The sequence below is a fragment of the Oryx dammah genome, unplaced genomic scaffold (genome assembly GCF_014754425.2).
Source record: "Oryx dammah isolate SB20612 unplaced genomic scaffold, SCBI_Odam_1.1 HiC_scaffold_1, whole genome shotgun sequence".
NCBI lineage: Eukaryota > Metazoa > Chordata > Mammalia > Artiodactyla > Bovidae > Oryx > Oryx dammah.
In genome coordinates this window covers 28,664,621-28,682,834 of record NW_024070185.1, presented here as the reverse complement: position 1 = coordinate 28,682,834, position 18,214 = coordinate 28,664,621, and the positions used below count along the sequence as shown (strand labels likewise).

Below are 18,214 nucleotides of genomic sequence, written 5' to 3'. Positions count from 1 at the left end.
GTATTAAAAACATGTTTTTCTATTTTTCATTGCATTTCTCTGAACCAGAGAAATGAAAAGGACATATTTTGTCTTTAAACTGGGCTAAAATCATCTGTTAAGGAGTATATTTAGAAGGGTTCAAAAAGCAAATCTGAGATTTAAATAATGGCTCAAATATAAAATATCATTCATAAATGGTCACCCACTGATTTGAGCATCTGCTACAAAAGTCAATGGTTTCAAGATCTCTGGACCTAGGGAATATGATAATTCATTGAGAAATGGAGCCCAAGAAATACCATATATATCCTGTTAAATATGATTTGCTTTTGGAGAAAATAATTGTTGGGTTTGATTCTAAGTTACAAGGTGTGTTCCTTCACCTCTCACAGTAAGCCGTCCATGCTGCAGGCCATCCACAGTGACTACCTGGACAGCATGAATGTCATCATTGTCCACAATCTGAAACTGCTGCCATGTGATGGCCCTAGACTGTCCCTCCAGGAGACTCAGACCTACAAGAGAAAACAAACAAACAAACAAGAATGTCCTGGAAAGTTCTACAGCATGCCAAGATGACTGCTTTAAGACAAGAGTAATATAGTTTCACCCACAAAACTAGGTAAAAACTGTATCTTCAAAAGCTTGTTAAGAAACTATAATTTAGCTTTTAAATAATATTTTTACTATTAGTAATATTAACTCTAACCTGATGACTGGTTCCTTATAAACTATCCTTTAGAAGCATAATGGTGCCAAAAATGAATACTAGAAAGAAACAACAAACGTTATGTTCACAGGGGTCTATAGTTCAAAAATGTACACAAGGAATTTTTCAAAGGCTGCTTTCACATATTTTAAAATGGGGGCAAGAGTCAGAAGCGCTTTCACACATAAATTCTAAGAGCATAAGTAGCCCATAGGATAGAGTATTAAAGTGGTTAAATAGTCATTAACTATACAAATACAGAGCTACTGTGCTAGGGGAGTGTTTAATGGTGTTAGACAGGAAGAGTCTAAAACTTTGTAATGAGGGCTGTGTTTTAGTCTAGACACTAATAAGGAAGGGATTTTTGTAACTAAAGGAATTTAACAATAAAAGCTTCTCCTTGGACCCAGCATGCTGAAGGGAATGTGGGGAGAAAGGGGAGTGCTGCTCAGAGCCAAGAAGACAGAATCCAGACTGAACACCGTGGTTAAAGACAGAGAGGTGTAGTACCATCACCCATTCCCATTACCCAACAGACTGAAGAGAACCTTGAAAGGCAGCAAAGCCTTTCAAACAAACAAGTGTCTTTATGAATTATGGATTTCTCATGGTATAAGCCCAGTAGTGGGATTGTTGGGTCATATGGTAGCTTTGTTCCTAGTTTTTTAAGGAATCTCCATACTATTCTCCATAGTGGTTATATCTATTTTCCTTAATGTTTACTGCAGCACTACTTACAATAGCTAGGACTTGGAAGCAACCAACATGCTCATCAACCAGTAAATGGATAAAGAAGTTGTGGTACATATATTCAATGGAATATTACTCAGCCATAAAAAGGAACGAATTTGAGTCAGTTGAACTGAGGTAGGTGGACCTACAGCCTGTTATACAGTGTGAACTAAGAAAGAGGAAAACAAATATCATATACTAAAACACATATATGAATCTATTAAAAAATGGTAGCGATGAACCAATTTGCAGGGCAGGAATAGAGACATAGACAGAGAATGAACTTGTGGACACAGCAGGGGAAGGAGAGGGTGGGATGAACTGAGTGCACTGAAGTATGTACATTACTATGTGTCAAACAGATAGCTAGTGGGAAGTTGCTGTGTAACACAGGGAGCTAGCCTGGGGCTCTGTCATAAATTAGGGGGGTGGGATGGGAGGGATTAAGAGGCAGGGTATATATATATATATATACTTAAGGCTGATTCACATTGTTGTACAGCAGAAAACACCACAACCTTGAAAAGTAATTTTCCTCCAATTAAAAAAAAAGAAACGAGTGAATGAAATCTAAAGCCTGTGTACTGGTAGACACAGTTAATGCATTAATGCTTCCCCTCAAATCTGCCTGGCTTCCCCTGCCCCCAATGTTGACAAATTGCCCGTTTTCTAGCCTGGCAGCTCCAACAAATTTCCCACGATCCCCACACAGTAAAGCCCTGGCCACCATCATTGCTTCATCTTCTGATGTCACTGCCCTCAACTGCCCACCAGACCAAGTTTGGGCATGACCTTCCCTGTGGCTGTGGCCAGGTCTCACACCATGGGACTCAAGGAATTTGTACAGTGACTGCTGAGAAGAGCCAAGTGACACAGTCCCGGGCATGTGGGAAGTTAACCCCAGTGAGGCAACTGACTGAGGTGAGAGAAGAGATGGAAGATGCTGACACGTGGTTGTTCACCCCTTCCCAGCCCCACCCCTGACTCTTCCCACACAGTTTCCATCTCCTGCTGGAGACGTCAGCACTACTGAGCAATAAGCTTTGTTTTCTTGTAAAACTACGACCAGCTCAGTCAAACCATCTTTCTATTTGCTACCCTCCAAATTCCCAACTTCCCTTCCCCTTAACCCAGATTTCAGTACAGGGTTAGTGCATATAATCTGCCTCAGGGGCTCTTTGCTAGGGAATCTGAGTTAAGACATACAGGAATACTGAAAGAAACAAAAAGAGAGAGAGAGAGAGAGGAAGGAAAGCGAGAGAAGTGAGGGAGAAGAAGAGAGTAGAAGGGAAGAAGGTAGGGAAGGAGGGATGAAGGGAGGACAATGGCTGGTAACAAGGATTTTCAAGTCGAGAGTGCAGAGTACAGCACAGCACAGAACAAGGCATCATGGGATGTAGCAGAGGAGCAAGCAAGAACACTAGAAATTTATGTAGCAAGATATTAATGGTGATTATGTTTTGTGATGGAGTAATGAATAATTTTATCCAGCTACTATTATTTCATTCACTTATTCATTACTATTAACTCTACTTATTGTGCTTTCCAAGTTTGCAATGATCTTATATTAAGTTCATAATAAATAAAATTTTATTTTAACAAGAATTCTGATGTCCAAAGTAGTGAAAACCAGATCCAGAGCTCTTAACAAGCCGAGGTTTCTCAGATCACACATATACATGCAGACCATTAAGTCTCTATGCTGTATACTAAACTTTGCTGTTGTTCAGTTGCTAAGTCATGTCCAGCTCTTTGCAACCCCATGAACTATAGCACACCAAGTTTCCTTCATTATCTCCTGGAGTCTGCTCAAACTCATATTTATTGAGTATTGAGTCAGTGATGCCATCCAACTGTCTCATCCTCTGTCACCCCCTTCTCCTCCTGCCCTCAATCTTCCCCCCCATTAGGGTCTTTCCCAGTGAGTTGGCTCTTTGCATCAGGTGGCCAAAGTATTGGAGCTTCAGCATCAGTCCTTCCAATGAGTAGTCAGGGTTGATTTCCTTTAGGATTGACTGGTATGATCTCCTTGCAGTCCAAGGGACTCTCAAGAGTCTTCTCCAACACCGCAATTTGAAAACATCAAACTTTAGATCACCAATTCCTAACTTTTCTCTCATTATCCCCCAAGTAGAGGTAGAACAGGACAGAAAACCAGATTGTAAATGAAGGATGCCCAACTGATATTGTTCGTCCCTACTGAAACTCACATATATATAAACACACACATGGTGTGTTACCCATGTGTAAGCACACACATACACACATGCACACAAAAGATAATCCATATAAGATGCCACCTGAGGATTTAAATCAGACAGAGATATTTTCTGTGTTAAATGAACCTACCAGCACTGCTTGAATGCCACTGATGGTAACAGTGGGAAAGGGAAAAATCTTCACTTACATTTCACATTTACATCTGATCTAAATATATACACTGCATTGTAAGTCTTCTCAGAAATGAGAAACAGTACAAAGCCTTCTTTTGAAAGAAGTAAAGCAAGAGGAAATCAACATGGCAGAGTAGGAGGATGCAGAATTTACCTCCCCTCTCCCTCCCACCTTATGAACACATCAAAAATACATCTACACATGGAGCAATTCTCACTGGAAACGGACTGAAGACTGACAGAAAGATCCTTATGCAACCAAGGCTAAAAGAAAGTTGTGCAGGAAGGGAATAGAAGTAATCACAGAGGGGCCGGCACCCCTAGGAGGGGCCACAGGACAGGAGGGGCATTCCAAGGATGAGGATATTCCCAGGGAGTGAGGGGCTTGAATCATACACTGGGTGCACCAGCCCTGGGGTCAAACGGTGGGAAGACCATCGGCTGGTTTGAAAACCAGTAGGACAACAGGGCTGTAAGAGAGCTAGACTCTACTCATGAAGAACCCACACATTCTTGTTTACTCCCAGTATAAGACAGAGAAAGCAGAGTGAAATTCCTCAGGACACCGGCTGGCTTCTCTCACAACTGCCTCAATGCATGCCCTGGCCCATGCTGAGTGCCCTTCCCGGCCCCACTTGCTCAGAGGCACAGCTCCCCACTAGAATGAGGCTGCCACGGCTGAGGAGCGCGCCCAGTTGTGGGGGGTGGAGCTGGCTTGGGCCCAACCCTCACGGCTATTGCTCCAGTACCTTGGGACATGGCCCTACCCCAGTAGGGTGGTGGTGTTGGCAACTGAGAAGCCCTGGCTCACACCTGGCTCCGGCTCCAGCTCCTCCGTCTCCGGCCGCAACACCTACCAGGTTGATAGAGACCACTACGCTTTCATATCAGATCCAGTACTCCCATGAAACCCACAGGGAACATGCACAGACTGTACAGACATGTACAGACTGTACCCACACAGGGACATACATTTAAGACCACGGTGGGTAATGTTTACCTCGTTTTATAGAGATAGGAAAAGCTAACCAAAGCAGGAACATGGAGAATTTTATTTCAAATGAAAGAAATAAAAAAAAGAAACCTGTAAAACCATCCAGTGAAACAGAGATGAATGAATTACCAGATAAAGAATTTAAAGATTAGTAATAAGAATGCGGAGGGCAAAGAACAGATGAACTAGAGAATCTGAAAAAGTCAAAACTGAAGTATACAATAACTGCAATGAAAAATACACTAGAAATAATGAACAGACTAAGTGACACAGAGGACATATAGTGTTCTGGAAGATAGAATACTGGAAAATATCCAGTCAGAACAACAAAAAGAGAAACAAATTGTAAAAACTGAAAATAGTTTAAGGGACCTCTGGAACAACATCAAGCATAATAACATTTACATTACAGAGGTCCTAGTAGGAGAAGAGAGGACAAAAGAGGTCAAAGGATAATTGATGAAATTATGGCTGAAAACTTCCTGAACCTGAAGAAGGAAACAGATTTCCAGGTACAGGAAGCATAGAACGTCCGAAACAAGATGAAACCAAAGAGAACCACACCAAAACATTTCATAATTAAAATGGCAAAAGTTAAAGAGAGAATTCTAAAGGCAGCAGGAGAAAAACAAAGAATCACATACAAGGGAACCCTCCTCCCCCAAGGCTATTTATTAATGGATTTTTCTGCAGAAACTTTGCAGGTCAAAAGGGAATGGCATGATGTATTTAAAGTGCTGAACGGGAAAAACCTACAACCAAGGATATTCAATCCAGAAAGATTATCCTTCAGAATTAAAGGAGAGATAAAAAAATTATAAGCAAAAACTGAAAGAGTACATCAACATTAAACCAATCCTTAAAGAAATGTCAAAAGCTCTTCTCTAAGTTGAAAAGAAACGAATGGGTTACAACAAGAAGTAAGAATTTATAAGAAAAGAAAATTCCACTAGTAAAGGTAAATATATAGTAAAGGAAACTTGCACAGTAAAAGACACCATAAACAAAATGAAAAGACAACTTAGTGAATATACAAGCATATAAACAACTCACACAACTCAACAGCAAATAATAATAATCCAATTTAAAAATGGTCAGAAGATTTGAATAGACATTTTCCCAAAGAAGATACATAGACGGGAAACAGGCACATGAAAAGACGCTCAACATCGCTAGTCATCAGAAAAATGCAAATCAAGAGCACAGTGAGATATTACTTCACACCTCTCAGAATGACTGTCATCAAAAGAACACAAATAACAAACGTTGGCAAGGATATAGAGAAAAGGGAGCCTCATACACTGACCCTAATGCTGGGAAAGATTAAGAACAGGAGAAGAGGGCAACAGAGGATGAGATGGTTGGATGGCAGCATCAAATCAATGGACACGAGTTTGAGCAAACTCCAGGAGATAGTGAAGGACAGAGAAGCCTGGCATGCTGCAGTCCATGGGGTCACAAGGAAACAGACACAACTGAGCAACTGAACAGCAAAAACAAAGTTGGTGTAGCCACTGTGGAAAAGAGTAGAGAGGTTTCTCAAAAACCTGGAAATAAAACTGCCATATGACCCAGCAATTACACTGCTGAGTATACTGGAATAAAACATAAACACTAATTGGAAAAGATACTTGCACTCCAATGTTCATAGCAGTATTATTTACCATGAAAACAACCCAAGTGTTCGTTAACAGATGAAAGGATAAAGAAGATATGGTTTATACATGCAATGGACTATTACTCAGACATACTAAAGAATGAAAGTTTGCCGTTTGCAACAATCTGGATGCACATAGAGCATATTGTGCTTAGTGAAATAAATCAGAGAGACAAACACTCTATTTTGTCACTTAAGTGTGGAGTCTGAAAAATAAAATGAATGAATATGAGAAAACAGAAACAGGCTCACAGATACAGAGAACTAGTGATTACCAGTGGGAAAAAGGAAGAGGGGAGGTGCAATATAGGGAGAAGGAATTAAGAGGTACAAACTACTAAGTATAAAATAAATAAGCCACAAGGATATATTGTACAATACTGGGAATATAGCCAATATTTTATAACTTTAAATGAAGTATAATATATAAAAATATTGAATCAGTATATTGTATACCTATAACTAATGTAAGATTGTAAGTCAGTCATATATTAAAAATAAGAAGAAAAAGCAGTTTAAACTCTTAATTATGTATTTTCATGTCCATGCAACCCAACTTAAAAATAAGATAATGGATTATAGTCTGTGTCTTTCTTTGATTCCTTTGAGCAATTTTGAGTTAGAGACCTTTTCTCTCTCAGTCCAACTATGCTCAGCATCACAAACAGTCACTTTTTTGCCTCAATCAAAAAGGGACCTTTTTGGCTTATCTCCTGTAGAGGAAAGAACTTAATTTCAGGACACCAGAATCCTCAATTTAAATTTCTCACCCTGACAGTAGGAAAAACAAAACCAAACAAACAACTAGATACCCATAGCCTGTCTGGTTTCGGTTGCTTTGTGTGTAAAATAGGAATGCTGCTGCTGCTGCTGCTAAGTCGCTTCAGCCGTGTCCGACTCTGTGTGACCCCATAGACGGCAGCCAACCAGGCTCCCCGGTCCCTGGGATTCTCCAGGCAAGAACACTGGAGTGGGTTGCCATTTCCTTCTCCAGTGCATGAAAGTGAAAAGTGAAAGTGAAGTTGCTCAGTCGTGTCCAACTCTTAGAGACCCCATGGACTGCAGCCCACAGGCTCCTCCACCCATGGGATTTTCCAGGCAAGAGTGCTGGAGCGGGGTGCCACTGCCTTCTCCAAAATGGGAATAAAGCTACCTTTTTTCACTGACCAGTGTACTTTCTTGTCTTCCTTTCCCTGTTTTGTTTGACTCCTATATTGCACTTCACCTGTGTTCCAGGACACTCGCGGGGCATTTGTATCTGCTGTTCTGATGGAGATGTGGACTGTAATAGGTGCACTCTTCTCAAAGAAGAAGTCATAGACCTCCAACTCCACCTGTAAACAAACAGTTGAATATGAACTACATATTGACAATTTATAATATAAAATACCGTTAATTCTGGGATATATACCGCAGATGGAGGCAAAACTAATTCACTTTCTGCTGTTGCCTGACCTCATTTTTGACAACGTAATCTCACTTTTTCCAGCTCTATGTCTTATTCCTTAATTTATCAGTGTTTTTAAATTTTCTTCTCTATGATTGAAGGTCTTAACCTGAAATAAGCAAATATGCTAGCAATGTGTCCCTGCATTTGTTCAGGAGACTACATTAGTCCAGCATCAGACCGCTTCAGCTTCTCGCGAAGATATAGGATCTAGAGCAGTGGTTCTCCACTGTGATTTCACCCCCCCAGGGGACATTTGGGAATACTTGAAAACATTTTTGGTCTCACAAATAGGTATGCCCACAGAGGTGCTACAGGCATCTAGTGGATAGAAGCCAGGGAAGCTACTATTAATAACATCCCACCATGACCAGGTCAGTCCTTACAACAAAGAATTAGCCAATTCAAAATGCCAACAATGTTGCAGAGATCCTGATCTACAGGCAGCTATCCCACTAGATATATTATTAAATATCTATATTTTATTTGCTCCCTTGAATTCCATAGCTAATAAGTAGGCTTATACATTTTGAGCTTTATCACATGCTATGTGTGTATTACACCAGGTGCTGGCAGAGAAGGATGAGGTATAATATTGTAAAGGAAGGCAAGCTACCTACTTTTGAAGAATGTGTGGTCCATTTGAGAGGATAAAAGAGACAATTAGATAGTACCATATCAGCAAATACTACATAAAAAAAAGAGATTCAAGAGTGACAAATACACACATTGAAAATGAAACTATACTGATATGGGGGGTATCATTTTGGAGGTCTCATATAAATATATATTAGGTTGAGCCCTATCACTAAGGAACTTTCCTCTAAGATCAATGTAGTACCTACTGGAGTGAAGTTGGATTTCCATGCTTACAAGAGACTGCCTGGTGTAACAGCTGAAGGGAGGATCAGCTAGCTTAAAGCTGCACTGGCCATTGCTCTGCTCGCAGAAATCTCTCCCCAGGTGGCTTCCGGCCAAAAGAACTGAACAGTGCAAAATCTCCACTGAGAAAACTGAAAGTCACCTTCTAACAAAACAAACCAAAAAAGCACACATCTGGACACATTCTGCTTTAGTATTACACTGTACAATGCCAGACATAACACATACAGAGCAGACAGAGCAGCAGCGCTTTGTTTGTGGATGTGAGATAGTACCGGACATCCAAAGAGAGATTACCTCATGCTACGGCTTCCCTGGTGTCTCAGAGGGTAAAGCGTCTGCCTGCAATGCAGGAGACCTGGGTTCGATCCCTGGGTCGGGAAGATCCCCTGGAGAAGGAAATGGCAACCCACTCCAGTACTCTTGCCTGGAAAATCCCGTGGACAGAGGAGCCTGGTAGACTACAGTCCATGGGATCGCAAGGAGTCAGACACGACTGAGCGACTTCACTTATGGAAGAAATGAGAAGTAAAGACAGGAAAGAAAAAACCAGCTGCCAATTACTATTATGAAGTGAAGAAAATAAAAGTAAAGGGCAAAGCATGGCATTTATAGTCTCCCCTTGAGACTAAATGCTAAAAATGCCTAAACTAGATAGAGGGCAATTTGGTAACCCCAGGGACACATATTTCCCTTAATAGACCTGAACTCAAGTCTGTGTTAACCTGCTTATTTAAATTTTGTATCATTTTTTAATCAACTTGCTGGTAGGTCTACAGGTTTGTGAAGGGTTTTTATGCACAAGTCTGTAACCAGCTGTTCTCTACTCTCATTGAATACAAAACAAGAGGAGAGAGGCAGAAATAGCAGAAATGATTTAGATTAGATAGAAAGACAATTTTCCTGATGAAAAGCAATAGTGAAATGAGTCTTTTTAATGAGAATATGGAATCTCCTACCCTGAGTAAGCATTATTACTTAAAATTAAGGACTCCAGTAGAAAACCTTGATGGAAAATAATATAAAATAACTTATTAATGAAAAAATTATAAACAAATAGAAGTTAGACCATCTCTAACTTCAATGGTCCATGTAATGCAAGAAGGCTGTTGGAGGCACCAGAATTCTCAAACTGGTGAACCTGGGGGCCAAATGTGGCCTCAGAAATGTTTTGCAGCTGGTATTTTATGTTTTAAATTTACAATGTCTTCTATGTTTAAAACTTGAAACTTTTTTTAAATTTTATATTTATTTATTTTAATTGGAGGCTAATTACAATATTGAAACTTTTTAACTGAAGTATAGTTAACAATGTTATATTAGTTTCAGGTATATAGCATGGTGATTCAGTATTTTTGCAGGTGATACTTCATTATAAATTATTACAAGAAAAGGGCTACAATTCCCTATACTATACAGTATATCTTTGTTGCTTATCTACTTTATACATAGCAGTTTTTATCAGTTAATCCCATACCCCTACTTTGTTCCGCCCCCTCCGCATCCCCTTTAGTAACTACAAGTTTGTTTTCTAGGTCTGTGAGTCTGCTTCAGTTTTGCACAAACATTCACTTGTATTTTGAAACTTGAAATATTTTTACCAAAAAAAAGCAGAGCTTTCCAACTTTTCTTGAAAAAGGAAAGCTACAGCAACACTGGGTGCATCCATATTCTCACATGCAGCAGTCAGCTGGAGCTGAGTTACATCTGCTTCCTAAATTGCCAGCTCCTTCCTCACTTCCCCCCAGTCTCCCTCCGGATGGCTTTGTTCATTTGCATCACCTGCCTGGTTTGCATCTTGATTTGCAGTGATTGATTCTCTTCTTAGATTAGAGAGATTGATAATCATTTAGAGAGATTTTAATCACATACTGATGCCCAAATTCCATTTCCAGATGTTCTAATTTAACTTTCCTAAGGAGGAGATAAAAAACAACAACAACAACAATTTGGTATTCTTAAAGTTCTCTGCTGACTCCAATATTTAGCCAGGGTTGAGGTGGAGCACCAATTTTGTCGTTAGAAGGAACTGTTCTTTTGATTCCATGTCCCGCACATATGGTTTATATGACTTTGGACAATGAGGCAGGGACCGTACAAGGTAACCTGCAGGCTAAAGAGAAGTGGCCTCTTCAATGACTCTCTGAATACCAAAGAGTCTAGCAGCTTTGTCTCTCTTCCCTCTCACCTCATAAAGTCTCCTCTCAGAATGGCTGCTGTTTGGTGGCTGATAGGCAATCTGCATATCTCTTAGATCCTTCCAGGTGAAGGAGGACACTGGTCTGGTGTGATCCCACAGGTGAGTCACATAGCCCTGGAGTGGAGCTTTAGTAATGTTGAACACCAGCAAGGGTTTGGGGGTCTCATCCTCTTCACAGTCCAGAACCGATGTAGTCAATGAGGTCAGGATGAACTGATCCACTTCCAGAATAAACATGGCCATGAATGCAGCTCTTGGAATCTGATTGGGAATTCCAGGTCTGATATAGACAGGCAGCCACGCGCGCTCTGACTTTGGAAGGAGAAAGAAAGGATAAAGGGGAAAACTATAAATGAAGCTATTGATATAATAGCAGTGTAAGTCGCACGGTATTTAACACAGTCACAGCCTAGAGGGTGCATCCAGCAGTGATCTGAATCATTTAGAGAGATTTTAATCACATACTGATGCCCAGATTCCATTTCCAGATGTTCTAATTTAACGTTCCTAAGGAGGAGATAAAAAACAACAACAACAACAACAATTTGGTATTCTTAAAGTTCTCTGGTGACACCAATATTTAGCCAGGGTTGAGGTGGAGCACCAATTTTGTCATTAGAAGGAACTGTTCTTTTGATTCCATGTCTAGGACATATGGTTTATATGACTTTGGACAAGTTACTTCTAAATCTTGATTTCCCCCGCCTATGAAGTGGACATCCTAGAGGTCCTAAGTACTGAGTGAGGATTACAAGAGAGAGCCAATGTAAAGCACAAGGACTTGCCTAGCAGTCCAGCAGCTAAGACACTGCACTCTCAGTGCAAAAGGCCAAGGTTCAATCCCTGGTTGGGGAACTAGATCCCACAAGCCACAATTAAGAGCTTGCATGCCACAACCAAGATCTAGCAGAGTCAAATAAATAAATAATTGATTTTTAATCTTAAGGAGAAACAACGTAAAGCACTAGCAGTGTCTGGCACACACAACCAATAAAGCACTAGCAATGTCTGGCACACACTACCAACCTCCCCTGGCCACCCCATCCATCTCTTGTAGGTTTCAAAGGTGACAATGGCAGGATGAAGGAACCTGTCCTTATGACAGCTGCTCATGAAACTGAAAGATGTTTGCTCAGTCATGTATTAGTTAGGACCCTGGGTTTCCAAGTGAGGAGTAGGTCATCAAAATTGCAAGTAACTCTTCAAGCTAGAAATACACCTTCCCCAAGTGAGAGAGCTATGAGGAAGAGGCTCTCATTGTGGGGATCTCCAGAGAAATCATGAACTTGCAGCCTGGGATCTGAGGTCCCAACAAGTGCTATGGGCAGAAAGGATCCTCAGCAGAAGATAACTGGTCATCACAGAATTTGAGACCAGGCTTAATGATCAGAGCCACATGAGTGCAGTACAGCTGAACACTGGATATTTATATAATGGAATGTTTAAAATGAAGTTCTTCTTGGCTCAGTCTAAACTGAAGTTCCAAGAGAGAGCATTTCAAAGACAATGTGAGACAGGTACTATAGGCAGAATTTACAAAACAAATTGTCTGGAACCAGTTCCAGACTCTAGAACCTTCTCACCCACTCTAAGAATATAAAAGGGTTGAGAGAAGTAAGAAAAAGAGATTTATTTACAGACAGAAGTTGCTCTGTGTTGTGCTGAGTCACCGCTTTGATGCCTCACACTGTATGCCCTCTATGAAGAGGAGGGGTGGGGGGGGGCGGTTTGCAATGCTGCATCCTTTGTCCCGGGTGTCAGAAGGGAAGCTTCTATCACACCAGCCTTAAATGTGTCTTTTACCAGTGGAGCACACAGGGGATTGATGTTGGGCTCATCCCAGAGGAAGCTAAGTAGCCAGAGGCAGAAGAAACATGGTATCTGTGCTGGGATCAGTCTCTAGTCCTTGTTTGCAGCAGGAAGGAATATGTGAGTGCGCTCAGATACAGAGCAAATGGGACAGAGCGTTGATCTAGGGTCATCTGGGTCCCTGACCTTTAGATGCATCTTTGAGAAGCCAAAAATCTCCACAGAAAGAAGCTGGAGGTGGAGGTCATATCCTAGGAGCACTGGGAGGAACTGCAATTGATTAATCAGGCTAGAAAAGGTGAGAGGCCTTTGCAGAGGGGAATCTCCAGGAAAACAAGGAAATTGCTCTGAGACTAAGAAGAAGCTTGAAACATCCACCCAACTCAGAGAGCACAAAGCCACATTCTTTCAATGCCTGGTCAAATAAGACCTCTCTCTCCAACAGTCCTCCAAAGCCACCCACTCCTCAGCCTAGAATTTCAGAAACTAGCCAGCAAGACTCAGAGAAAGAAAGAAAAGCAAGAGAAACAGAGGTGACAACTCCTCTCCCTCCCACATGGTGGTTTATAAAAACAAAAGAGTGATAACTCTGAGAGTTTAGACTGTGTAGTTCTAATGTGCCATTGAAAAGCATTTGAAGATTTATAATTTAATCAAGAATGAGGAAATCGTAGTATAAAAGGACTGGTTTTGAACAATAAGAAATATTAAACCTAAGGATTAAGCTTGAACAAATATTACTTGAAATGCTAACAAAATGGATACAAATGTCAAAAGAGTAGAGTACACTTGAAATAAAAGATGAAGTTAAGTATCATAAAGTATAAAGATGATATGCTAGAATTAAAGTTGCAGATTATGTTAACCAAGCCTGGTGGTGGGTAATTGCAGTGAGAAAGGATAAATAGGATCAGACCTCATAATATATATGAAGGAGGCAAAAGACTTCATTGTATTTTTTACTTAATATGTTAAAAATAAAGGTTAAAGAATTTTTTCAATTTAGAACTAAATTTTAAAATGGGATATTAAATAAGTAAAGGCAAAGGCAAATAAAATATAACCTAGAGTGCAAGATGATTTTATTAATTAGCAAGAAAGCATAAAACAAGATGATAGGGAAAAAAAACATCCATTATTATAGAAATATTGTCTATATTCTCTTGTTTAAGACAAATATTCTGAAATTAAATATCCAATTATATCTGCCTTTACAGGAGAGGCATCTAAAATTATACACAAAGATTAAACATAAAAGGATGATCCAAAAAAGTCTGCAGATGTGACTATAAGAATTTCAAAGAGAGATTAATTCAAGGCAAGAAGAATTAAAAAGGACAACGTGTGCAGGTAATAGTGATAAAATGTATAAGACAATGATTCTGATATGCATCACTGTATTTAGTATTATTCTGGCCAAACCAGTGGGGAATACAGGAGAAAAAAGAGAAATAATTACTGAAAAAGAAAGGAAAATTATCATCCTCAGTGGGAGATGTAATTAGTACAGTCTTAAAAGCCTATAGAATTGAAAAACTTTTAGAATAATTGAATTCAAGAAAGAAGCCAGACAAAAGAAAATTAGACCAAGAAATAGCTTTCCTGTTTATCATCACTAACCAACAAGAAGAAATAGTGGAGGAGAAGAAGACTAGTCAGAATAATTTCATGAAAACTAACTGCCTAGAATTGGACTTAGTAAGTGTGCACAAGTGATATGAAGAAAACTGCAGACTAAATAGAAATATATCAAACATCATTTGCCTCAATGAAGTGAGATAACCTTTGCCTGGAAAAGATGACTCAATATGGTAAATGTTCCAATATTCCAATTTTTCTCAAAATAATTTGTAATTTTAATCCAATCCTGATTAAAAATAATTAGGGGCTTAAAAAAAACTAACATAAATATTAATTACTTATCTAGAACTAAGAATAGATAAGAAAATTTTGAAGCAGATCATGAGGAGAAACTTGCCTATAAAATATTAAAGTCCATTTTAGACCTTTTATTTTGGAATAATACGGTACTGGCACAAGAATAAGTGGGCCAATCTAAAGAATAAGAGAACTAACCTTGAAACAGACATATAATATCTTTCTATACAACAGAGCAATCAAAAAATCAGTGGGAAATAGGTTCATTATTCATCAAATAGTGTTGAAAATTTTGGCTACTTGGAAAAAAACTGTTCTGTTGTTTCACAATAAGATAAAATTTATCTCAGACAGATTAAAAAGGTAAACATAAATAAGAAAATATTTTTAAATATATAAGAAATTATGGGTGAATAGTCAGTCTCTTGATGAGGATGGATTATACCAGCATAAAAATAATAAAATAACAAGATATAAAACTTCAAATATAATATAAATTCAATTCCATAAACTGACTCTGGTATGCATGTCTCCCCCTCTGTGTGTATGTGTGTGTGTGTGTGTGTAAGTATGGGTATATATACACATACATTTATATATATATGTATATATATATATATCTTAGAAATACCCTAGTTCCATTTTCTTATTTTTTCTTTCTGTGCTTTTCTAAAAAAATAACCTCTGCCATTGAGCATATTAGTATAATCATAAAAGAATCTGTTTATGACATGCCAAACTGACTATGGTATAAGTAAATCCTAAATAATACCGGAAGGTCATTTTAGAGAGGAAACTTCTAATAAAACTAATCTGAAAATATCAACAAAGAAAGCCCTATATCAATACATAAGGAAAAAGAAGAAAAATCAATTAGGAAGAAAAATGGCTCTAAATTTTGTTCTTTACAGAGATAAAAAAGCATTAAATGTCAAAGAAGTTTCATGTCAAAACAAACAGAAAATATGTACTAATCGTTAGGAGACTGAGTTTAGTCTTGATTCATCCATGCATGTATGGTCAAGATATGCAATTTTTGTGGCCCCAGTATAAAATAAGGGGCTTGGGCTAAACTAATTGTTTCCAAAAACATCAGTTTTTTCACTAGCAAAAAATACGTGTAGAGCTTACTATGTGTTCAGCTTTGTGCCAAGCTTTGTAAGCATCACCTCATTAAATCCTCTCAATAAGAAGTACTACTATGCCCATTGCAAGATCTTAAAAATGAGGCATAAAGTACAAAATCACACAGCTAGTTAAGTAAACATTTGAACCCAGGCAACCCAGGCCCAGGGGCAAGCTAACTATTAATGTCAGACTTAAATCTCTTCTTAAATCTCACTTCCCCAAGTGATTTACCTGATCAATTTGACCAGACCACCTCACAATTTTTCCAGTTCTCAATTATAAAATACTACAACCCTGTTTAATCATTTCTTTATCATTCTTTGTTTTATTAATTCCTGTGATAATAATGTTCAACATTCAACTGGGTCTGTTAGGAGAAATCATAGGAAGAAGTGAGACTGAAAGACGGAGGTCTTTTACAAATGTCATCTCAGATCATCTTAAATCAGCACAAAATCTAAACTGTTTCAGCAAGTTCATAGTCATTTCAGCTTCCCAAATAAACACATTACAGAGTACCTGAGTTAGTAGAGAAGCATGCCAATCTTTCACTTAGATTGACTTCACTTTCTGTCATCATTTCAATAAGAAGAGATCAAGAGGAAGAAAGGCAAGGAGAATTTAAAAGAGACTGGAAGACAGAGATGGCCCTGCTACAGCCCTAACAGTGGGACCAGGACTCCCTCTCTCCCAGTTTCCTATGGCCTTGTTGAATGGGTGTGTGGACCCTTTGATTTCCTCCAACAGATGAAAAGAGGGTCTAATAAAGGAGTAAATGAGGCATCAAAGAGTAGGAGTTACAAAAGCAAAAATGAGAAACTGAAGAATATTGAAGGGAAAGGGAGAGAAAGGTTAGCATGTAACCTGATTCTGGTTCTTTCTAAGTTGCAATGGTAGAGCTACAAAATTGCCAGCAAAGGGAAATTATACATGGATATTATGTGCAAAACCAATCCTGTTTTAAGCACTTACTGGCAGAACAAGCCTGCAGTTCCAGTGAGTCATTAGGCTGTTCCACCCACAACCATACAGGAACCCTTGCTGACATGGGAGCCAGCACAAGTGTCCCCAGAGAACCAGCTCTTAGCTGGGGACCCAGACACATAAGCCCATAGACTCTACCTTGTATGTGATTTTACTCCTGCTATCTGTGAGGTCCAGTTGGATGGAGAAGTAATCAATGTTGGGAGAAGGGGAACTCAGGTGTTGGTATCGAAGCCCCATCAGCAGGAACTCCTCACAGCTCACTTTGAGACTTCCGACTTTCTTCAGTCCCAGGGTACACCTGCCACCTGGACACTTCAGTTCTGTCCCCAATTCTAGAATGTATAGCAGGGAATTAAGAGAGGCACTTGTATCCTAGTGATTACCTTTAAAAACCTATCCTCCCTTCCACAGACACTTATTCCCTCTCACTGACCAAAGAACACTCATGTGTACCCGCCAATCGTTCACTGAGTGGGTTGTCATTATTCTGAAAACCTGCCATTTCCTTACTGTAAAAACAATCGACCGATTATCTAACAAGGTCCTTACCCACCAAAAGTGCTTGAGAGAAAAAACATAAAATGCATTTTCTGGTGGCGGACCATCCTGACAAATAGGCTCACTGTCGGCCTTCTACAGTCCTGCTCTTGTCTGTATTTTCAGCATCCACTTCCATAGCGCCACCATGCGATCTCTGCTAAGTGGGGAAATTCACTCCCCACTTAAACACATCTGAATTCTGCCTATTTTCCAGGTCCGCTTTGTCTTTTCACTAAACCGTTCTTCAAATATTCATTGACCACCTGAACCAGCTTAATCTCCTCCACTAAAAACTGCAGTCATCTCTCCAGTACAGTCTTTTTGTCTCTGCCAACTGTATTATTCACTCTTGCACCGTCTGTGATACGCACAGGCCACTTTTGTTAGTGGCCTTCTGCACACTTCCCTGATGTAAAGACTGGGTATTCTATTCTTACCCGGAAGGCTGCAGACTACACGAGATGACATGTGTGCAAACATGTCTTTAGCTATAACTTACTGTCCAAATTCCAGGTATGACTACAACCATGATTTTCCCTTATATTTACACAGTGCCTAGAACACTATTATGCATCTAAGAGGGGCCCAAAATGTGATAATTAAATGAATAACAAAAGGAACATTATCCATCATACTGTCCAAATTCCAGGTATGACTACGACCATGATTTTCCCTTATATTTCTTGGTCTTTCCACAGTGTCTAGAACACTATTGTGAATCTAGGAAGTGCCCAAAATATGATAATTAAATGAATAACAAGAGGAACATTATCCATCAACTCTTCCTGATTTAAACCATATCTCCTGCCTACCAGCTTTACCCCAAACCTGCTTCAAGTCTAATAACACCTAATAAATTCCCCAGCTACTCTGGCT

At 39.4% G+C, this 18,214-nt stretch overlaps 1 protein-coding gene across 1 annotated transcript in view; it reads right to left on the bottom strand.

Moving 5' to 3' along the window:
- The window catches only part of FREM1 (FRAS1 related extracellular matrix 1), a 149,508-nt gene that overhangs the window by 119,317 nt on the left and 11,977 nt on the right, over positions 1–18,214 (bottom strand). The window contains exons 4-7 of the mRNA XM_040240145.1: positions 16,934–17,130; positions 10,985–11,308; positions 7,693–7,801; positions 366–497 (exon numbers count right to left, since the gene is read on the bottom strand). Coding sequence (XP_040096079.1) covers positions 366–497; positions 7,693–7,801; positions 10,985–11,308; positions 16,934–17,130 — 762 coding nt within the window. The remainder of the gene's footprint in view (positions 1–365; positions 498–7,692; positions 7,802–10,984; positions 11,309–16,933; positions 17,131–18,214) is intronic.